Source organism: Nelumbo nucifera, chromosome 4 (genome assembly GCF_055504915.1).
Source record: "Nelumbo nucifera cultivar China Antique chromosome 4, China Antique-T2T, whole genome shotgun sequence".
NCBI classification, from domain to species: Eukaryota; Viridiplantae; Streptophyta; class Magnoliopsida; order Proteales; family Nelumbonaceae; genus Nelumbo; species Nelumbo nucifera.
This window is the reverse complement of record NC_142652.1, coordinates 1,839,206-1,863,312: the sequence shown is the minus strand read 5'-3', so window position 1 is coordinate 1,863,312 and position 24,107 is coordinate 1,839,206. Positions and strand designations below refer to the sequence as shown.

At 40.2% G+C, this 24,107-nt stretch overlaps 1 protein-coding gene across 13 annotated transcripts in view; it reads left to right on the top strand.

Moving 5' to 3' along the window:
• Positions 1-24,107, top strand: part of LOC104591896 (calcium-dependent mitochondrial ATP-magnesium/phosphate carrier protein 2-like) — a 67,060-nt gene that overhangs the window by 28,245 nt on the left and 14,708 nt on the right. For 9 of the 13 annotated variants that reach the window (XR_016085171.1, XR_016085172.1, XR_734338.3 and 6 more), the window contains exons 4-5: positions 7,667-9,095; positions 9,181-16,988. Coding sequence is in view for 1 of the 13 variants with exons in the window: in XM_010251026.3 (XP_010249328.1) it covers positions 16,526-16,988 (463 nt within the window). In the remaining 12 variants the exon portion in view is untranslated. The remainder of the gene's footprint in view (positions 1-7,666; positions 9,096-9,180; positions 16,989-24,107) is intronic. The other 4 variants (XR_016085173.1, XR_016085174.1, XR_016085175.1 and 1 more) reach the window with 4 other exon arrangements.

Genomic DNA, 24,107 nt, shown 5'->3' with positions numbered 1-24,107 from the left:
TACACTGTCTCTTGTCAACAGTTGCTGCCTCACAATATCATATTCCGAATTTAGACCAGCCAGGAACTCAAACTCTATTAGTTTCAATCTGTTTTTTGTAAATCTGTGCATCCTTCTGACTTTCCCATTCAATTGATTCAAGGTGGTCAATTTCATGCCACAGGGATTTCAAGATTGAAAAATAAACAGAAACTTGTTTCTCACCTTGCTTGAGATTTTTAACCTCACATTTCAGCTCATAAGCTCTAGCAACATTAAGGGGCTGAGAGTAGGTTTCTTTCACAACATCCCATATTTCTTTAGCTGTTTTTGCCCATAAGTAATTTCGGCTGATGTGTGGCTGCATGGAATTGCACAACCATGCCATCACTAAATAATTTTCCTGAATCCACTTAGCATAAGTGGGATCCTCCTTATTTGGTTCCTTCACATCTCTCAACAAATAGTTCAGTTTTCCTCTTCCCCCAATGGCCATCATGGCTGATTGGGCCCACTCTAAGTAGTTTGAACCATCAAACTTTACAGTTGTAATCTGGAAGGTGTTTTCAGTCATGCCACCTGAACCAGTCCCAAAAACACCCTCCCCTTGGTGCTTGAACTCCATTCTTGGTTGGGGTTAAGCAAAAAACACCTTCTATTTACTGTAACAATCAGCCTACTGGGTCTGAAAAAACTAACGACAGTAGGTCTAGAAGCAGAAACCAGATTTAGAGAAAGAAAAAAAAATTCCAATTCACTGCATCACTGTATCAATCGGCCTACTAAATCTGAGAACTAATAGTAGTTGGTCTGGGTACAGAACTCCAAAACAAAGATCAGAGAACATAAATCTGATAGTAGCCAAACTTAAAAACAAGTCTAATCTCTTATCCAGACACAATAACAGTCCTGGATTTCAGGGTTTTCTCTTAAAACCCTAGGAGAGAAAAAGAAAAAAAATTCTATATAGCCGTACCTCACAAATTAAGCTATCCTTGTTGCTGCCCTCAAGAAGGAATAAGACCTTCCCCAAGAATTTTCGAGAAAAAAAAAACTTGATCTTGATTCAAAAAATTCTTGCTGAAATTCTGACCGCCAACTTCAGTTTGCTCAAAACTGATCTTGATTCTGATCAACCCGAGAAACTTCTGAAACAGAACTGATCTCGGAGAAAAATCTTCTTGATCGCCAACTTCAATCTTGATGAGAGAACCAAAAAATCTGATTGGCAGCTCCAATCTTGACCAAAGACCTAACCTTGATCACTTAATTCTTCTCTGATTCTTCCTGATTAAAAGGGGCACTTTCCAATCCTTGGACAATTGCTCAAGACTTCTTGTAATCTCTAAGAATCAGTCGAATGAAACAACTCAGCCCTAAATAATTCTCATGCGGTTGGCTGAATTAATTCCACATGAGAAACCCTAGATCGAATGCTTTGATACCAAGTAGTTGCTCAAGATTGAATAGACACTTAAAAGGAGAAGAAAAAAAATAAGAAAAGAAGAGGGAGAGAGAGATTTTGATAAAGAGAGTTAGGTTGATGTGTTTAAACAACCGCCCCCCTCTTAAATTTATATACATAGTATCATCCTTATAAAAGAACTGAATTGCTTACATGGCAAGACAAGATAAGATAAAGCTGAAAAAAGACTAATCCTAATCTTATCCTAATCTTATAAAGGACTAGAACTAATCCTAATCATAACTTATTGCTGACATACAAACAGTTTGGACCACCTTAGTGGGGTCCACATTAGTGTTCTCTACAATGTTTGCCTTCAAGAAATAGGAAACATGTAAGTAGTGCTAGAGTTGCCCTGTGAAAAATATTATCAAATGCATGGAAACAAGATGTAGTGAAATAGTTGGAAAAAATTTAATTGTATTCCAGAAAGAGGCAGAAAAGCATAATATGCGTTTATCTTTTGTTATCATTATTAAATACCTTGTAATACGTATAAGGTGTAATATGGCCACATGTAGTTTTTGGTAGACAAGTTGCTCCCTCTTGGCAATAAATCCGATTGAAATATGAGGAAGTAGAGAAGAGAAGGGAAGAAGAGAGAAAAGGAGAAGAAAGAAAGGAAGAAGAAAAGGTTTAGAGCAATAGAACAGTGCTGGTGGCGCCAACTTCTGTTATATTATATAGGGCGGCAGAAATAAGAAGGGAAAAGACTCTTGTGCCTCTGCTGTAAGTGAGTACAATAACATAAATAACAGAAACTAAAAAAATGCTTTAACTAGCCAAACAAACCTTAACACAAATAACTAAATTATTTCAACACTCCCCCTCAAGTTGGAGCGTAGATGTCAATCATGCCCAACTTGTCACACAAATCATTGTGCCGCACATGATGAAGACCTTCAGTGAAGATATCTGCAAGTTGTTCTTCTGAGCTGACATATGGAGTACACACTTCTCCATTTACAAGTTTCTCTGTAATAAAATGCTTGTCCACTTCAATGTGTTTCGTCCTATATTGCAGGGCTGGATTAGTAGCAATATTGATGGCAGTTTTATTGTCACAGTAGAGTGACATAGGATTGCTCACTGCAAAACCCAGTTCACCTAACAGATTTCTTATCCACATGATTTCAGCAACCCCATGAGACATCGTTCTATATTCTGCTTGAGCACTAGATCTAGCCACCACACTTTGTTTTTCACTTCTCCATGTGACCAGGTTTCCTCCTACAAAGGCACAATACCCACTGGTAGACTTTCGGTCATCGACTGCTCCTACCCAATCAACATCAATATATACTTCCACCTTTAAGTGACCATGTTTCTGGAACAACAAACCAGCTCCGGGAAACTTCTTGAGGTATCTAAGGATCCTCTTTGTAGCTTCAAAGTGAGTTGTACTAGGATTGTGCATGAACTGACTAAGGACACCCACTGCATAAGCAATATCAGGCCTGGTATAGACAAATACAAGAGTCTCCCTACGAGTCTCTGGAACTTCTTCACATCTTTCAAAAACTCTCATTGACTGTCTCCCAGCTGATGATTAGATTCAATTGGTGAGTCAATTGGTTTTACCCCTAACTTGCCTGTGTGTTCTAGTATCTAGTACATATTTCCGTTGGGAAATAAAGATGCCCTTGTGAGAGTGGGCAATTTCAATTCCAAGGAAATAACGCAAGGGGCCTAGATCTTTCACCTTAAATTGAGTGGTTAAGAATTTTTTTAATCTCCGTATTTCAGCCTCCCAATCTCCTGTGATCACTATGTCATCCACATACACAATAAGAGTTGCAATTTTCCCTTCACCTCTTTTTACAAATAGAGTGTGATCTGACTGGCATTGTTTGAACCCCATCTGTCTATTCAGGTTTAGATAAAGCTTTTGCCACATTCTTAGGAACGGGGACACTGTCCACAGAAGAGAGGAATGCACGAAATGAAGATAAAATGTGATCATAGGACACAAAATTAGAGATAGGATGATTAGTGGTACAAGATCTAACACCCTTTCTCTTAGCAATAGGAACATCAAGATCATTGATGACAGGGGAATCAACATTGAGAGGAACAGGCATATCAATAGGAGCAAGTGTACCTGGCTGATGAGACGGATCTGCCTCTGGCGAATCCGATGATGTTGGTTGCATAGTGTCAGGTTCCACGGCTCTTGAACTCTGTTGGTTTTTATGGCGATGATGAAAGACCCGGAATGGAGGAGGATCGAGTAAAGGAGGTAGTTGAGTTTGAGCCGCCTGTTTCTCCTCAACCCTACTCTCCCCCTGAGGAGAAACCGAGAAGAAAGGTTGATTCTCAAAGAAGGATACATCAATTGAGACATAGTACTTGCGAGAGGTAGGATCATAGCAACGATACCCCTTTTGAGATAAAGGGCAACCAAGGAAAATACAAGGAATAGCCTGAGGATCAAGCTTACCTCGAGTAGGGGACAAGTTATGGACAAAGCAACGACACCCAAAAACACGCATCGGAATGGTGGACAACGGAGCTGTAGGAAACATAAGCTGATGTGGGGCCTTATACTCTATAACCGAGATGGCATACGGTTGATGATGTATGTAGCACACAAAACTACATCAATCCAAAAACGTTTTGGCACATTCATATGAATTAATAAGCCACGAGCTACTTCGAGAAGGTGATGGTTCTTTCATTCAGCAACACCATTTTGTTGGGGTGTCCTGGCACAAGAGCTTCGTTGAAGTGACCCACTCGAAGCAAAAAACTCCGTGAGATCACTATGGAAGTATTCCTTCGCATTGTCCGACTGGAAGATATGGATTTCAGTTTGGAATTGAGTGAACACCATGCGTTGAAAGTCTTTCATAATTTTTGGCACTTCATCTCTAGATCGCATAGGGTAAACCCAAGTGTATCTAGAGTAATCATCAATCAAGGTAATGAAGTACTTATATCCAGCCTCAATGGGTAGAGTAACAGGGCCCCAAACATCAGAATAAACAATATGAAATGGAAATTCAGATCTTTTATTTCTCAAAGGTTAAGAACTTCTACAATGTTTACTCAATTGAGAGTCACCTTTCTTAAAAGCATCTCCGACATTTGTATCTGAATTTCCCCGGACAGGTAGGGCAACTGACTCCCCCTCTACACAATTCATCACACTTCTTCTACTCTCTTCTGACTGCACTAAGGCATACACCTCCTAAACTGATGGCAAGTCTTTACTACCCAAGATCTGCACCCTGATGGACTCATATGAAGGATTCAGCCCTAGGAGGAAAGGCAAAGACCTGTTGCTGAGATAAAAGTGACTTATACGCCTTTGCATCTTCATTACACTTCCAATTCACATTTTGGTAGTGATCAAGTTCTTTCCATATTGATGTCAAATCAGAATAGTGCATCGAGAGACTCCTCTCCCCCTGTTTGCAAGTAGAAGATTCACATTTTGGTACTGGTTTTCCTATAAGTTCCCCCACAGCGTTAATCAATAAGAGAGATCCTAACACACATGAAATCAGACTAACGAGTAGAGAAAACAGGTCATCTATGACCTACAGTCACCTTTTCATAGGTACAGGATCACACAATCCAACAAATAAAAAATATAACCCTCACAAAAGTCTGCCGACATTGAGTGGTTTGGATTCATTTGTTCTCCCCTTGGTACACGACCAAGGAAAGAAATAAAAGAAGAAAGAAACTTTAGGGTTACCAGTTGCAGATCTGATTTGATCAGCCCAGATTCAGTCCTCTGTTCCGCCCAGATTCAGCAACTTGAAGAGAAAAAAAAAACTTGGTCGCCCAGATTCAACAGCCTTGCTCTAACACCATCTTCGCAATAAATCCGATTGAAATATGTGGAAATAGAGAAGAGAAGGGAAGAAGAGAGAAAAGGAGAAGAAAGAAAGGAAGAAGAAAAGGTTTGGAGCAATAGAACAGTGCTGGCAGCGCCAGCTTCTATTATATTATATAGGGTGGCAGAAATAAGAAGGGAAAAGACCCTTCTGCCCCTGCTGTGAGTACAATAACAGAAATAACAGAAAATAAAAAAATGCTTTAACTAGCCAAACAGACCCTAACACAATAACTAAATTATTTCAACACTTCCTATATAATGGACTTGATGCACTCCCATATAAAGAAAGGAGTGTCTTTACATGGTATTTTGTTTGTGTTGTGCCTTTCATCTTTTTATTTGGGTGTGATTAATCTTTTAAATGGCATATAAAAAATCTTGATGCTATGGATTGTTTAGTGCAATTTTCTCAAGAATAGTTTCTCTTTTTTTCTTGACATTGACAAGCACCAAAATTTCATTCTTTCATTTATTAGTTATAAACAGAATATGCAATGGATTATACAGACAGTGGAGAGCATAGAGTACCATCTCCCTCCCCCCTCTCTCTAATTGCAAGACAACCCAAAAGAATCAATTCCTGAGTACCCCTTGCTCTGCAAAGTTATCAGCCATATTATTTATTGATCTCAAGAATAATTACTGTCAAGGGTTTATGATATCAATTACTCCAGAAAAAGATCTCAAAAATGGAGGCAGAAGGGAAATTTGTGGTGGAAATTAATGTCTTTACATGTACTCCCATAGTGTGAATGGTTAAAAGTTTTCTCCTTCATGAGAAAAGGGCAGCCCAGGGATCAAGTCCCACCAATGTGGGGTCTGGGGAGGGACAGATTTATGCAGCCTTACCCGTGCATATATACAGAGTGTCTGTTTCCAAGATTTGACTAATATTCATGAGCAAAAGTTTATTTTCTTGGCTTGCTTTTGACTAATATTCAATTCTAAATATAAAGTTTTGTGCTTCTAATGATTTTGCATCTTTTCAGTTCTGTTCCTTTTGGTTTTTATTGTGCACATACATTCTGTTTGTTGGTTATTTTAATTAATTGTTTTTAGGGCCCTTGGCTTTGAATTTATTTTTTATAATAAAATATTTATGTTGCCAAATCTCCTAGCATGAAAGTTTGATACAATTAAGAAAAATCAAACAGCAGTTGAAGCTCATTTCATTGATTGAGATGGAATTAGCTTCTATTTTAGAATTTGAACTTTCTGGAAATATTTCACTGCTGTTTCCCCTCCTTACTAGACTTGCCTGTCATGAAAAATGTCTTCATACAATGCCCACATGTGGTGCCTAATCTTAACTTTGTTAGGAGATAATGCTTGTCCATAAGGTTGTCACAGTTCATTGTAGAGAAGGTAGAAACTAATGTTTGTCTCACTTTTACAGGCATTTTGCTTCAAGCTCTTAGCATGATGTTGAATAATTTGTTTTTCCTTTTATGGCATTATTTTTTTTCCTGGCAGTTGATTTTCAGATTGATGGGAAGATCTGATCTTGTTGCAGTGTATATTTTTAGAAATAATTCTTTTGCTATGTTTAAGATCCATCTTTTGATAAGCTACATTCTATATTGATTCTACCACCACTGTTACTATCATAAGGCAGTCTGTGCAGCCTGATTTTATCAATTTGTAACTGGATTATGCTTTCTAGCTTTGTTGAAATCATTAGTGAACTAACCAGTAGAACATGAATTGGTCTAATTCCATGTTTATTTGTGTAGGCACTTGTATTATGTGTGGTTTGTTTGTTAACATGATGCTTTAACCAGTCCTTTGACATTATCCATATAGCTATATAGTTTTGAAGTTGGACGCCCTCTACTTAATTTCAATGTTGATTCATCAACTCGCCCTTGTAAGTCTGCTTTGTTCCTATGTCATGCCTATCCCAAGAGCTCTACCAACCAAAGAGCCTTAATTTTGATCTGGAGCTAAAACTAGCAGCAAACATTAGAAGTTTAGAACCTATGGTAGACGGATACCTATAAAAGGGTGCCATATCATGTTAGATTCTTCAAGTTATAGTGTAAATTCTGTACCTGTCACCATGACAGCCATGTTTAATTGTGTAGGTTGCATGTATTCTGGATCTGCAAGCAGGAGATTGGGAACAAATCCACCAGTTCTGTATTCTTGATATTAGTTCTGATCCTTGAAAATGTTCTCTTTATATTAAAAATAAGAGTGCCATCTTTATCCTTAATAAAAATAACAATACTTGGTAATATCTTAAGCACTAAATTGTGTAAAGCAGCATATGTTTTTTGTAGATTCGTTATATTTTCTTCCCAGTTGGTATTTGTTTGATCAGAAAATCTGTTGTATTTTGTTTATTCCCATACTGAAGATGCTTCAATGAACAGGTTCAGGGTCAATGGAAGGTCAAGAATTCCAACATGATTAACTTGTGCAAGGAAGCCAAGAAACTAAAGGATACACTTCATTCTTTTGCGATTAATCATGTTTCCAGGTTATCTATGTATATTTCCTTGTAGAATTTATTTGACACAGTTCTTTAATAGAAGTCGATTGTTTTCATTTTCTGGCAACTCTAATTTTTCTTGCTTTGTTTATTTCATGGCTAAAATATTTTGTGACTTGAATTAATATTTGCTGAAGCACACGCAAAAATAAGTTCTTCATTTGGGAACCATTATTATAGTTCGTACATTTTCCCTTGGACTGTTTTTCTACGTGCATGCTTTAGGCACAAAAAATATGCTTCATTAAGTTATATGATAGATGTCCAGGTCATAGCCATGGTAAGATGGTTGCCTAAGGTAAAAACATATAGAATATCTAAATGTTCACTCAACTGAGCACATTTTTTTTTAATGGATCACATGAAGGTTCATCCATTCACTGTATAGAACCATATCTTGATAATGCAGTGCATAACTTTTAGGATAGGCCTAGGCATGAACTTAACATGTTTGCAATTTTGCATCATTATTGAGTGGTGGTTCCAGCTTTCCAAGGTCTTGGGAGGGGTAGACTGGATACAGATCCGACCTTTGGCTTTTTTGGCACAAAGTACCCACTAAAATAATTGGAACGTCATTCTCACACTTGTCATCCTAAATTTTACCTTTGCATCAAGCAATGACCCCTTGAACTTGAAACATGTTATTCGTTTTGAGTGTAATTTGGAAATTGGTTTTGTTCCTACATCTAATGTCACAAACCCCTATTGGCAAGAAAAGCTCAACATGGTCACTAGGGTCTAGGAGGAGATACGTAATTACATATATTTTAGAAACAACCTGCTTGCTTGAGGATATGTGTTCCTTTGATATTCTTAGATAACACCAAGAAACTTGTAATCATCCTTGCTTGTCCAGCCCTGATCAGTCATGGGTAGAATATTAATGTGATGTAGTTATGATGTTGTAGATCCTTGTTTGCTTGTATTTGCACAGTTCAAATCCCTTAACTGTGCCCATGATGCTGGAAACATGCAAACCGTGTTATAAATCAGCTAATCAACTGTTAAATATGAACATTTTCTCCTTAGTATTACATTTCATTTATGTTCTTTTTTATAGTTAAAATTAGTTAGCATACTGCCATCGACATCATTAGTCAAGAATGTAATCAATGAATAAACTTTTTCCAATTTCATCTTGTCAAAACTGATTTCTTTTCTGAGTGTTTCTATGTATCTGTTTTTTATTTGTTTTCCTTGTTTGTTCTCCACTGGTTACTGACTCATCTGACACATTCCACTATACCTACCATAGGACTTCAACTTGGCCGCCGATGTCCAAGCAAATTTAGCAATAAATCTTGAGGGTGATGCCTCCAACTTTTAAATTGTTTCTTCTAGTTTGTGTTATTCATTGATTCCTTAACATTGTTTGTATCTCTGTATTTTTAGATGGTGAGGTTGAAGAGGAAGTCAGAGTGAAGAACAAAACTGGTTTTTTCCCGACTGGCTGAATACGAGTGCTTCAATAGAGATGGTGGTCAATGAAGCAACCAGGGCATCCAAGATTTCTACGCGCCAACGTGAGGGGGAGTATTGGCCTGAGCTGTAAACGAGGAGAGTATCCCTTAATTCCGGGATAACTCTTATCATAGTAATTTGTATGTAACTAGGAAAGGAAGAACAAGACAGTTCGGGTGTAACTAGGAGAGGTGTGTATATAACTCATTCGTTGCAAAGGAAAAAATAAGAAAAAAGGAAGAGTTTTTCTCCTTCTACTCGAGTTATCATGGTATCAGAGCATTACGGTCCGTGACAAACTCGTCTTCCTGATCGCTGCGAAGTCTTGGTTCGCCGGTGGGTGACCGCTGCTACTACTGCTGCAAGTCCGACGGTTGCTCCAACGTGTGGTTTGTTTTTCCTCTACCTAGAACTATCAACTCCACCGTGGTCGCCGGTGGTTGGCCGTTGATATTGCCGCTGCGAACTCTTGCTGAGTGCAACCCGACTCCTCTTCACATCAGACTTGTTGATTCCACCGTGATCACCGGTGGTTGGCCGCTACTACTGCCGCTGCAAGTCCGGCAGTTGATCTGCCAGATCTCTCCGTCTCATCGTGGTCGCCGGTGGTTGGCCGCTGATATCGCCGTTGCAAATTCTTGTTGAGTGCAACCTGCCTCATCCTCCTGATCGTTGCGAAATCTTGGACTCGTCTGTATCTTCGCAATCTGCAACGACCGAACCGAACATCGCTCTCTAATACTCAGCGTTAGGTGCGATTGTCGACTCCCTTCTCGCCGTCTCACCTTGGTCGCCGGTGGTTGGCTACCGTTGCAAGTCCGGTGGTTGCTCTGCCAGATCTCGCCGTCTCACCGTGGTCGCCAGTGGTTGGCCGCTAATATCGCCGCTGAAAATTCTTGTTGAGTGGCAACCCGCCTCGTCCTCCTGATCGCTGCAAAGTCTCGGACTCGCCTGCTTCCTCGAAATCTGCAACAACCGAACCGAACATCGCTCTCTAACACTCAGCGTGCGATTGTTGACTCCCTTCTACTCCGAGACCCATCGGCAAGAACACCCTACGACAGACACAACCATGTTTGATTCGGAAACCTCAGATCTGTTTGGAGAACGACCCAATCCTACCCTCACTGAACCTACCCTCACTGAATTGACCACCAGAATGACTGAGCTCCTGCACAGACCGACCCCAACTACAGAGACCTCCGCTGCTCAGATCGGCATTGAGTTAGATGGCACCAACTATGCTCTTTGGTCTCAAGTTGTTGAGATGTATATCTCTGGCAGAGACAAATTGGGATATATTAATGGCGAACTTCCTCAGCCTCCACAGACTGACCCGAGCTTTCGAAGGTAGCGCACCGACAATGCTATTGTTAATGGATGGTTAATTAACTCCATGGATGTATCCTTGATTGGTAACTTTATTCGATTCCCTACAACAAAGATGGTGTGGGATTCTGTTGCTACTACGTACTTTGATGGCAGTGATACCTCGTAAGTATACGATCTTCGGCGCCGTGTGACCCGCTTGCGCCAGTCTGGAGGGTCTCTTGGAAAGTATTATAATGATTTCCAAGGTTTGTGGCGAGAAATTGATTTCCGCCGTCCAAATCCGATGGAGTGTGCGGTGGATATTCAACGGTACAATACTCTTCTTCAAGAAGAGAGTGTACATCTTCTTAGATGGCCTTGATGATAGACTAGACAAGATTCAGGCAAATGTACTCCAAATGCATCTGTTTCCCACTATTGAATAAGCATACGCACATGTTCGGAGAGAAACTATCCGACAAAGGGTTATGATCACCGGTAACAATATGGAAACTCCGGGAGCTATTTTGGCCTCTAGAGGTGTTAAAACTGGGCAACTTACGCCCTCCTCAACGGGCTCTCTGCCTTCAAGCAACGAAAAATCTGGTACGTCTAAATCTCGAACATCTTCTAGTGGAATGAAGTGTTCCCATTGTGGTAACTCAAAGCATATCCAAGAGAATTGCTTCAAGCTACATGGCTATCCCGACTGGTGGCATGAACTCCAAACCCGGAAACGTCAAGACAAGGCCGAGACTAGTGGTAAGGCTGCAACGGTTACAACAGAATCTCAACTCTCACCACAGGGAGACGTACACCTCTCGGATTCAGGTAACAATCTTCCCAACAAAACTATTGATGCATGGATACTTGACTCAGGGGCTACTGACCACATGACCTATGATGCTACTGATTTTTCAAAGACTTCACCACCAAGACGGACTACAATTGCTAATGCCAATGGGGCTATCTCTGAAGTCACAGGAGCAGGCACTATGACCTTGTCACCTACAATATCCTTGAAAAACACCTTGCTTGTTCCCTCTCTCTCCCATAAATTACTGTATGTTAGCCAAATCTCCTCTGATCTAAATTGTGTTGTGCTCATTTATCCTACTTTTTGTCCTCTTCAGGATATTCTCACCAAGGAGATAATTGGGCGTGGTACTAGGAGGGGGGGGGGGGTTCTACTACATGGATGATCTCGGCACGGGTCAAGCACATCATGCACAACATCAAAGTAACACCAGAGAACAACAGATTTGGATGTGGCATCGCCGGTTAGGACATCCATCATTCGGTTACATGAAACACTTATTTCCGGAGTTATTTACAGATATACAGCCTCATGATTTTCAGTGTAACACTTGCATCTTAGCTAAGAGTCATAAAACTATTTATCCCTTAAGTATGAATAAGAGTAGAGTTCCATTTGCTTTGATTCACTCTGATGTGTGGGGGGGCCATCCCCGGTAACTACAGTGTCTGGATTTCGCTGGTTTGTAATATTTGTTGATGACTTTACTCGCATGACATGGTTATATCTGCTGAAACATAAAGATGAAGTGTTGATTGTATTTCAATCTTTCATATGATGGTAAAGACTCCGTTCACGTCACAGATCCAGGTATTCAGGTCTGATAATGGCGGGGAATACATGAATCAACGGTTCCAAGATTATTTTCGGATTCATGGGTTACTTCATGAGACTTTATGCCCACAAACTCCACAGCAAAATGGCATTGCTGAGAGGAAGAACCGGCACATACTCGAAACTGCCCGCGCTATGTTACTTGGAGCACATGTACCTAACCGACATTGGGCTGATGTTGTTGCTACCGCCATGCACCTCCTTAATCGAATGCCATCACGGGTCTTACAGTTTAAAACACCATTACAAGTTCTTTCATCACATGTCTCCTTGCCATCCGTTTTGATGATTCCACCTCGAGTTTTTGGCTGTGTAGCATTCGTGCATCTACACATAAAAATCAATGCACAAAACTGGATCCACGAGCAGTTAGATGCTTATTTTTGGGGTTGCGCTACACCAGAAGGGGTGCCGATGCTATGACCCAGTCACCCACCGCACCTATGTTACCATGGATGTTACCTTTCAAGAATTAGAAATATTCTACTCTCCTTCCAAAACCAATTTTTCTTTTTAGGGGGAGAGTCAGAGCGAAGAACAGAACTTGTTTTTTCCCGACTGGCTGAATACGAGTGCTTCAACAGAGATGGTGGTCAATGAAGCAACCGGAGCATCCAAGATTTGTACGCGCCAACATGAGGGGGAGTATTGGCGTGAGCTGTAAACGAGGAGAGTATCCCTTAATTTTGGGATAACTCTTATCATAGTAATTTGTATGTAACTAGGAAAGGAAGAACAAGACAATTCGGGTGTAACTAAGAGAGGTGTGTATATAACTCATTCGTTGCAAAGGAAAAAATAAGAAAAAATGAAGAGTTTTTCTCCTTCTACTCGAGTTATCAAAGGACTGTGACAAAAAGTAGCTCGATCAGGTTATCAATGTTACTGGATTAATATGGTTAGCTGAAGTGCAAATGAGACATTTCGGAACTCAAACACGTTGACCCTTCTAGAGTTTCATCTGAAGTGGAAATTTGGATGATCGTCTGGGTCGTCTAGAAAGCTGTATCAAGTATCAACAGGTTGTGGGCGTCGGTATTTGATGTCTGTGCTGGGACTTAGGAGTGTATGTATATTTTATGCATGAGGGATCTACCCCATATCAGCCACTTGTACCCAACTATATATTAATGTTTATGATACTTTGTTCCGTTGTGTGCTTAAGATAAGTATGGAGATTCTCTCTCTCTCTCCACCCAATCAAGGGTTTCGGTGACAATGCTGGCTGACACCTGCAAAGTGGCTAATGTCGTGAATAATGTCATCTCACCAATAAGAGTTGAGGCTGCGCCATGGCTCATTGGAAGGAAGTAGGTGTTTATTTTTGTTTAAGCTGTCAAGTGCTGCACCTGCAATGAACCAGCCCCAGTTTAGATTTTTTGGATGAATGACAATGCCTCAAAGGTAAAGGAAGAGCATATACTTTGTAGAGAGGAAACCATCGATAGTCCAGTATAAAAGTGAGAAGGCCTAGGTTTGGTTTCATTCGTCATTCACGTTCCAAAAGAGAATGGACACAAGCGTTTGGAATAAAGTTAAGGGAGATTTATTGGAGACAAGCAAGCGAACATGTTCCAAAGCTGTTCATCTTTAGCATCTCTCTACTGACATCTGTTTGGTTTTGGTGATATTACTGTTTTAGTACTATGTAAATGTAATGCAGTCCACCATCCTTCTTGTTACGCACTGCTGCTTTCTGGTAATGATGACATCATCATTACCATAACGTCCCACAGCGTCCTAACGTCCCACCAGATTGCCTCCCATAATGTCCCACAGCACATCCCTGCTTTGTATTGTGAACATCTCCTAATGATGATATCATCATTTCTGATATCATCATCGGGAGATGTTCTCAATACACAGCTTGAATGTGCTGTGGGACGTTGTGGGGGGCTGATTTGCTCTCGTGAAAAATGTTGGTTTCTGGTTTCTTCCCTTGTTTTACAGTTTCAATTCCATGCTGAAGTTGAAGTTTAACAATTTGGAAAATCATGGATGGTTTTTCCATAAGGATATAATCATTTAACACTCATAATCCATCCATTGGTTACATACACAGCGTAATGAGCAGCTGATACTGAGTGCAAGTGGTAAAGCTCATGTCAAAAGTGATTTCCAATTTTTGCCGCTCTCAGATTTTAATCCACCTCTTAAATCCTATTTCTTCTTTCTTCATAGTTCTCTACACTTTTCCCCCCTTATATCCAAATCCCCAACGTCCGTCTTCCCTAACTCACATTTTACTCCTCTCCTTTATTTTGGCATCAAATCTAACTATTTTGTTTATCATTTATAAGATACCCAATTCCTTTTGGTTCTATAACTTGCTTCATGGCAAAACATGTATATTTTAAGCATGTTGTGCATTCTAAAAGCTGTCCTCATATAGTTGGGATAAGGCATGAATGAAGATGCATATTTTGAAGAATTGACTCCGTATAGTTGAGATAAGGCATGTATGATGGTGATAATGGTGTATATTTCAATAGGTTGAGTTTAGTTTCGGAAAACATCAAAATCTTGCATATCAAATGTGAGCCCGAATTTTCCGCAAGTAAAAAATGTGCACATGCAGAATTCAATTACATATCAGTAATCTCTCTCGTAGATGTATGTTAAATTTATAGGAAGGTGTTTTTAATGCTATCTTAGAGATTGTATGTAAAGGGTTTGTCTAACATCCCACTTCAAATGCAACACACCTTTAAAAACCCAATAAACATTAATTTAATATTTTAATAAAATAATTATATATTTTATACTTGAATGCTTTAAAATACATTATAATGCAAATCAATACCAAATATTGTGATGAATTTCAAAACCTACCATTTCAAACATTCAACATTGAGGTGCAATAAATTAGAACACACCCACATTTTAGGGAGAATGATGATTTAGCCTAGGGTCAGAATTTGCAGGCTCAAAGTATATTTGGGGTGGGTGCCAGTTCATAATTGATGTTAATTTACGGGTGGATATAGGTGCATAGAATGTGGGTTTTGATCTTTTGAATGTTTATACCTCTGCAATGGAAATCAGAAATCTGCATTGGACCTATTTGTACTTCTCGCACATTTTTATGACAATGTCTACCCAAAAATCGAAAATGATTTACAGGATGTTTTTATTTTTATTTTTTGTAATAGTTTAATGAATACTCCAGAAAATTAAATATAAAATAGGTTTGAGCTGTTAACCTGGTTCGGCGCAAACCAACGCTAGACCACATATCCAAAAATGGATATGCGAACCAAAACAATTTTTTACATGAATTCTGAATAAAGTTATATTCTTATTCACATTTATCGTAATTCTGATATTAATTATTAATTAATTAAAATATCACATTCTCTCTTTTTCTTAAAAATCTCACATACCACCCCCACCCCTCGCTCTCTCTGCTTCCTCTCTTAAGTCTTAACTCAAGTCTAAACTTTACATCGGGATTACAACAGATATATGCATGTCGTTCCATCAAACACCAATCTCTCATGGCCACGTTCTTGCTATCTGACCTTGCCGGAGATCCTCCTTTCTCCCGGCCGATCTCCGGCAGAACTCGCCCCAAGATGATCTGAAAGTAAACCTTTCTTGATTGGCACGTGGGGCCTCTATTATAATTTCTCCATACATCTATCATTTTTTCTTTCTTGTCCCCACGGCAGTTAGTCCGGCGATTGCCTGTAAGAATTCATCAATTGTCGTCATATTCCGCTGACTCTGTTCTTACACATTATTGAAGTTTCTGGTGGCATTCCTCAGGCGTTCGGTCTTCCGTTTTCGTTGCGCCTTTTATTTCCCTTTTGTTTCTTCCCGGAATCAGGTCAGAGTTCAAGAATCCATTCGAATTGGCTTTTTCTTGTGTGTGTTGAATTCTTCCTTTCAATTCCTCTTGAACTTGAAAGGGTTTACATTTGTCCTCCGACGAAATTAGGTCAAAACGTTTCCTTTATTCCTTCTCTCTGCTTCTTATTCTGTTACTACCGCTTGGAAGATTCTAGCTTGTTCCGCCCATCTGGAAATCTTTAAATCTTCGTCCGAATTTTCAGATTTGATAAGGTTTTCCCCTTTTTATCTCAAGCGGCTGCAAAATTGGTTAGTTCGTCTTCTATTCAGCTCAGGCTCGTGTTTTTTTTTTTTTTTGATTGGTTTAAATCTCGTGATTTTTGCTTAGAAGTGTTCTATGTCGGTTCTCTTTTTCTATTTTATGACATTCGATTTGGATCTCGAGCTTCAACCTCGTCGTTGAAAACTGAGAAGTTCATAAAAACCAGGTTTTGTTCTCTTCTGGTGGGGGAATTTTAAGGAATGTCTGGGGCGGGGCAGGCCGTCAAACACGTAGATTTTTCAAAAATGGAGACCAAGAAGACATCGGAAGATGAACGGCGTTCAGGTTGTTGCAATCCTGTCAAGACATCGGGGCCTGTGTCCATGGATCATGTCCTTCTAGCACTGCGTGAAACCAAGGAAGAGAGGGAGCTGAGGATCCGCAGTCTTTTTAATTTCTTCGATGTTGCGGATGTCGGATTTTTGGACTATGCGCAGATTGAGGCAGGCCTTTCTGCACTACAGATACCTGCGGAATATAAGTACGCAAAGGATCTTTTAAAGGTCTGTGATGCAAATAGAGATGGCCGGGTTGATTACCAAGAGTTCCGACGGTATATGGATGACAAAGAACTTGAGCTTTATCGCATCTTTCAGGCTATTGATGTTGAGCATAATGGTTGCATTTTACCAGAAGAGCTCTGGGACGCCCTTGTTAGAGCTGGTATTCCATATTTTCTATCTTATACTAATTCTTATTTACCCTTTTTTTTTTCTTTTTCTGTTGTTATCCTGCAAAAAGTAGTAATACGTATAAATAGTTATCGTTAAAGTAGTTATTATTGGGTGCTTCTTACCTGTTGGAGAAAATTCACAAATTCACCCACGGCCACAAGCTTTCACTCTTCTACTAACTTTTTTTTTTATAGACCCCCAAAAGCCAATCTCTTTCACAGCCCTGCAATCCTTACAAAAGAAAAGCAAAAATCCACTCCTGACCCTACCCAGATCCATTCTTACAATTAGAGCACCATCCTGAAAGCCTAATCTCCCAAGATCAACAAACTAAGAGCATACCCACTAAATCCAACTTCAAAAGAACTGACACAGCCTGCAACACGATTCCATCATTGAACCTCTTTGCTAACTGGAACCAGAACCCCTTCGCTTCTCTTTAGGACAAGCCCCCCCCCCCCCCCCCCCCCCAAATCTGGCAAAAGCTTTTTGAAACTTGTGCCACTCTTGTCTGTTTCTGGGATCTGAACCTTCTTACTGCATTAAGAACAGTCTCTGAATTCTTCAAGTTCTTGGAGTTTTCAATTATTCTTTCTAATTCTAAAACCACATTCCTCTTGAAGATTTGTCCCACTGCCGGCCCTTGATCCTCCTTGCAACCATCCCCTAACAGCCTCTGAAGACCTATTGTTTTGTGCTTCATCAATCATCTTTTCTTTTTTCTTTCACTGGCTTCGCTCTTGTCAGAAATCAACTTTTCTTTTCCTTTCCACATGATTGGCCTCCCACAATTTTCTTCCAGATCCTTAAACTTTTTCCTTGTAAATTCTCCCCCCCCCCCATAAATTCTATTTATGGGTTTCATCAATCATTATTTCATTTTCATTCGAATCCTTCATCACTCTCATCTTCCACCCCTTTATATTCCTACAGAGTTCTTGTCCTATAGCTCTGCTTCCCATTATAAACTACTGCTCGAAAAGCCCCCATTGACTTCTTTCTCTCCTTTTCTGTTTTGAGATTTTTTTTTGAGAGGAAATGGTAACTTTCATTAGCTTAATATGAGAAGAAATACAACTGTTGCCTACAGAGACATAAGGTGACCCCTCATCAAATAATCAGATTACAAAACAGCCCAAAACAAAGACTCCCGATTAAATCCTTGCTTTGCTAGAGTGTCTGGTAAAGCATTTTCTGTCCTCCTAGTCCATTTAAAATGTGCACCCAGCTCCCTTGTTTGCATCCAGCCTACTACTAATTTTGAGTGCCCCTCCACTTCTAACTGTTGAAAGCCCAATTGCTTAGCCAATTTGAGCCCCTAGAGGAGGGCCAACACTTGTGCTCTAAGAGAAACACCCAACCCTATTGGGCCAGAAAAATTGGCCAGGATTCTTCCTCTTGTATCTATAAAAACACCCCTATTCTAGAGGGGCCTGAGTTACCGATAGAGTTTCCATCAAAGTTTAGTTTCACATTACACTGCATAGGAAAATATTAGAAGACCAATCCTCTTGAATGGTAGAAGATGAAACAGAAGACCCTGCCATTATGCTCCAACCTCTAGTTAAGTCATCTATAGAGACATCCTTGAATAAGTCTAGAGTTTTCAACTAATGTATGGCCTTGATGGTGATCCTTTCTATAAGTTCAGGAACTGTTTTTTCTTTCCCTTGGAAAATCCTGTTATTTCTCTCTTCCCAAATTGCCCACAAGATAGCTATCCTTGTTCTCCACATCACCCTTACCTTCTTCTTTGGTTGTTGAAAGAAACTAGGGTCAAAAAGATCTACACTTGAGGGAGGATTCCACCTGCAATCAAAGAGAGAGGAGAACCAACCCCAAATAAGAGCAACAAAAGGACAAGATATTAATAAATAATAGGTATTCATTGTCTCTCCACTCCTCAAGCAAAGGCTATAAACATGTGGGGACAAGCACCAATTTGGTCTTTTTCTTTGAATCACTTCCAAGGTATTAATTTTTTGGGGAACCACTTCCCAACAAAAAGTCCTTACCTTTGGAGGTATTGGAGCACACCATACTTCTTTAATAGGAAAGGATGTAAGTATGTAACCAAGTTAGTAGGTAGTACTAGAGCATTAAAAAAAGGAAGAACAAGAATAGCAGCTTGAAGAGGACTCGGTCCAAACTCTACTATTAGGACAAGACTGGTCCAAATACACTGAGTTTAGAAGAGAAAATAGTTCATGTGTCGATCCCACTTCTGAGTACCTCAAACCTCTCCTTAATCCTAGATCCCATTAATTCCCAAAGACACAAAAAGAAGAAATAATCTTAAATTTGTTCATAGAGAGGGAATGCATGATCGAGAATCTATCCTTAAGAGGAGATCAGGAGAGTCCCCAATCCAAGTGTCCTCTCCAAAATGAACCTTATTACCCAGCAGGCATCATGCCTAATGAAAGGGGAGAAAGCGGGCAGGACACCAACAATGTCTTTCCATGGGGAAGAACAAGATTCAAACTCAACTGGCCCTGGATCTGTATCAAAACCATTTTTCTTCTTAGATTTTGTGCTGTTAGTAATCTCCAAGAATTCTCCCTCACCCTTTTCTTCCTTGTCATCCTCCTCCCTACACTTTAAAAGCTCTTCCTCCAGTCCTCCTCCTCCTCCTGACCTTTCTTCCCCCCTACCTCCCTTGTGTTCCCATTGATTTTTTTTTTTATTGGAAATGGTGACTTTCATTAAGGATATCAAATTACATCTTGCACTGTCAACCACTCAAACAAAGAGTGTTGACCCCAACATGACATCAAGAATTACAGTACAGCCCAAAAGAAGTTTTCCCTGAAGGTCCCCTGTTTTGCCAAGCTATCTGCCACAGAATTTGCTGATCTCCTTACCCATTTGAAGATTACTCCAACTTCCCTTGCCAAGCAGATTATTTCCCTTATTTGCTGTCTAAACTTCCATACACCCAAACTCTTTGTTTGCAGCCACCCTATTATCAATTTAGAGTCCCCTTCCACCTCCAAGTTCTGAAATTCCCATTGTTTTGCAAATCTCAGGCCTTGTAGTAGAGCCAAAATTTCAGCTCTCATAGAGTCTCCCACTCCTATGAGACCAAAAGTATAGTGCCACCATTCTGCCATCCCCATCCCTAAAGACTCCCCCAACTCCCGAGGGTCCTGGGTTACCCATGGAGCTTCCATCAAAATTTAATTTGACCCTTTGTTGTGCTGCAGGTGTCCAAGAAGGCTGAGGGACAGGTTGTTTGGTTGAAGAGTTTGCCACTGCTGACCATCCCCTTTGTATATCATCCACTGAAAAGTCTTTAAATAAGTCACTTACTTTCAGCTAATGTATGACTTTAATGGCTACACAGTCAATAATTTGTTCTGATGATCTTTGTGCCCCTTGGAATATTCTGTTATTCCTTCTTTCCATAAGGACCAAAGAATGGCTGCTCTTGTTGCCCTCCACATCACTCTCCCCCTTTTCTTTGATAGGAGGAAGAAGCTTGGGTTGAAAAGACTTGTCACATTTGGAGGAGAGATCCACCTACAACCAAATAAGGAAGAGAACCAATTCCACACACAAGAAGCAAAGGGACAAGAAAGTAACAGATGTGTAACTGTCTCACCATTTCCTAAACAAAGGCAACAAACATGAGGGGAGAGGCAATGATTTGGCCTTCTTTTTTGTAGATTATCCAGAGTATTAATTTTCTGGAGCACCACCTCCTAACAAAAGGCTCTTATTTTTGGGGGTACAGGACTACACTAGACTTCCTTTGTAGGAAAGGAGTCTCTTGGGTGTGAGGAATGAAGGAGGGAAGAGAAAAAAGAGGCACAGGTATAGGAGCCAGAGGGGGACTCTGACCAAATTCTGTTGTCCTGGTAAGAGAGGTCTAGGAATGTAGTATTAAGAAGGGAAATTAGTTCATCTACTAAGCCCATTTCATGTTCCCTTAACCCTCTCCTTAATCCTAGATCCCAAGAGTTTTCATTAACAAGCAATGAAGAAATCACTTTCCCTTTATTGAGGGACAAAGAAAAAATAGGTGGAAATCTGTCTTTGAGAGGAATGTCCCCAAGCCAGATATCCTCTTAGAAACGGACTTTGTTACCCATACAAGCATCATACCTTACCAGTTGAAGGAAAGATGGTAGCAAATTGTGAATTCCTTTCCAAGGAGAAGCCCTTGTTGCCCTAGGATCAAGGCCAGTGTCCCATCCGTTGTCTGCCATGCCATGGATGCTTACAATTACCTTATGCCATAAGTTCTCTTGTTCCAAGGGAAACCTCCATTGCCATTTACCCGGCAGTGCCAAGTTCCTAAGTTTAATGTTTCCTACCCCTAGGCCTTCACTATCCCTACTCCTTGAAACCACCTCCCACTTTACCAAATGATCCTTTTTTGTATCCCCTGGCTCCCACAAGAAGTCTCTCATCAGTTTCTCCAGTTTTTTGGCCACTTTTAAGGGGATCCTAAAGGTTGAGGGGTAATAGACTAGCAAATTAGTCAATGTTGAATTTATTAGTGTTATTCTACCCCCTAGAGAAAATGTAGTTTCTCTTCTAGCCAGCAAGCCTTTTTGTGAATCTTTCCACTACTGGATCCTAGAAGCTGACAGAAGTCGGGTTCCCTCCCAAGGGTAGACCAAGGTACTGTAGAGGCCACTCACCTACTTCACAACACAACAAACTAGCTAGGCTTTCAACCTCTCCTCTCTCCTTACTTAATCCTGCTACACAACTTTTGCTCCAATTTACTTTGAGGTTGGAGACCTTTTCGAAAAGGGATACCACCCTTTGTAAATTTGTCAATTCCTCCCTTTCTCCTTCGCAAAAAATTAGAATATCATCTGCAAATTGTAAATGGGTAACCACCACATTATTCCTTCAAATTCTCCAACCTCGTATCAAATTGTTGGCATCAGCCCTTGAGATCAAATCACTAAACACATCTGTTATTAGAGTGAAGGGGAAGGGGGACAGGGGGCCACCTTGTTGAAGGCCCCTTTTAGCTGGAAAGAAATCTCTGGCAACTCCATTAACCAAAATGGAATAATGACAGGAGGAAATACAGCCCCTTATCCATTTGCACTATCTCGCTCTAAAACCTCTCAACCTTAACACTTCTAGAAGGAAATCCCAATCCACCAAATCATAGGCTTTCTCTAGGTCCAATTTGCAAATTAGCCCTTTTTCGTTTCTTTGTTTTTTAAACTCCATACACTCATTTGCAATAAGGATTTGGTCTATTATTTGTCTTCCAAACACAAAAGCCCCTTGATTTGGAGAGATTAAAGATGGAAGAACTCTTTTAATTCTCTCAGCTAACACCTTGGAGATAATTTTGTACATGCTACCCACAAGGCTTATGGGTCTAAAATCTTTTGGGTGGGAGGCATCTAGGGTCTTAGGGATCAAAGTGATAAAGGTAGCATTTGCCCCTGAGTTGAAATTTCCCCTCTCAAAGAATTCAGCAAAAACTTCCACTAAATCAGCACCCACAATTTCCCAACAATCTTGAAAAAAAGCCATCGTAAAACCATTTGGGCCCAGGGCTTGGATCTTTCCATAGAGAATATAGCTTCTTTTATTTCTTGGACTTCAAAAACCTTCTTCAGGGATTCCATCAATACCCTAACACCTCTTCTCCAATCAAACTTTTCTAGGGGATCTCTGGAGCCTCCCTGACTATTAAAAATACCTTTGAAGTGATCCACAAAAGCATGTGCTATATCCCCTTCCCTAGTTAGGGTTTGCCCATTCCACACTAGCTGAACAATAGAGTTTCTTCTTTTTCTCCCATTTGCTACTAAGTGGAAAAAACTTATATTTCCATCACCTTCCTTTAGCCACCTACATCTAGATTTCTGTCTGCAGCAAATCTCCTTTTTCCTCAAAATCTCATCCAGCTCATGCTTTAGTCTCCACCTCTCAGATTTCGCTTCCTCTCTTATTGTCCTTTCCCCATCCAGCTCATCTAATTCCTCTATTCTATGTGAGATGTGTGTCTTTCTTTCCTCCAAAGACCCAAAAACTTCCTTATTCCACTCTTTGATCCTGCCCTTCAACCTTTGCAGTTTTTTGTAAAATCCAAAACCCTTCCATCTAAACTCCACTTGGTCTTCTTCCCACCATTCTTTCACTTTTGATTTGAAATCCGGATGTGGCAGCCACATGTTCTCAAACCTAAAAGGGCAGGGCTCTCCTCCCACTCTTTCTTCAGAGATGGTGATAGGACAGTGATCCGAAGTAGTTCTAGGTAAGGCCCTAACCATTAGACTCTGCCACCTTTCCTCCCAATCTAAAGAAAAGAGAAATCTGTCTAGCTTGCAACAAATAGGTATCTCTTGAAAATTGGACCAAGTGAACTTTGCTTGAAGAAGGGGCAGCTCTCTCAGTTCATTTGTATCTACAAAAAGATTGAATTTTCTCATACTGGAGGTAATCCTACGGCTAGGGTTATTTGTTTCCTGAAGGAACCTAATCACATTGAAATCACCCCCCAAACACCATGGGCCCTCCCACAGACCCCTGATTGCTGCCAGCTCTTCCTAGAAATCTTCTCTCTCCCTGTAAGAATTCGGCCCATAGACATTGGTTAGAACCCAAACAAAACCATCTGTCTTTCTTTTTATCTTGATTGAGACTGAAAAGTTTCCTATCAGTTCTTCCATGCACTCAAAATTATCGCTCTTCCATATAGTGATGATTCATCCAGAAGATCCCCAAGATTGTGAGAAGGCCCAACTAATTCCCCTAGCAGTCCAAATCTGTCTTATCCACATCCATCAATTTGGACTCTTGAATCAGCATAAAGTCTGGCTTCTCCTTTCTTAACAGCTCTCTTATTGCTCTTCCCAAACCTCTTACATTCCAGCTTAAAATCTTTATGTAGAAACAAACTAAACTCTGTCCCCCTTTTTTATTGACACCCTTTGCTTTACCTTTTCCTATCTTTTCTCTCAACGCTCCCTTTGTCATACACTACATCACATCGCAACCTCTCCACCTCAGTTAGCTTCTTCGTCCTTTTCTTGTTTGAGCCTCCTGTGATCTTGCTTCGACCCTTTTGCTCACTCAACTTTCCCTTTCTGACCCTTTTTCTAACCCTACCTCTCCTATTATTTTT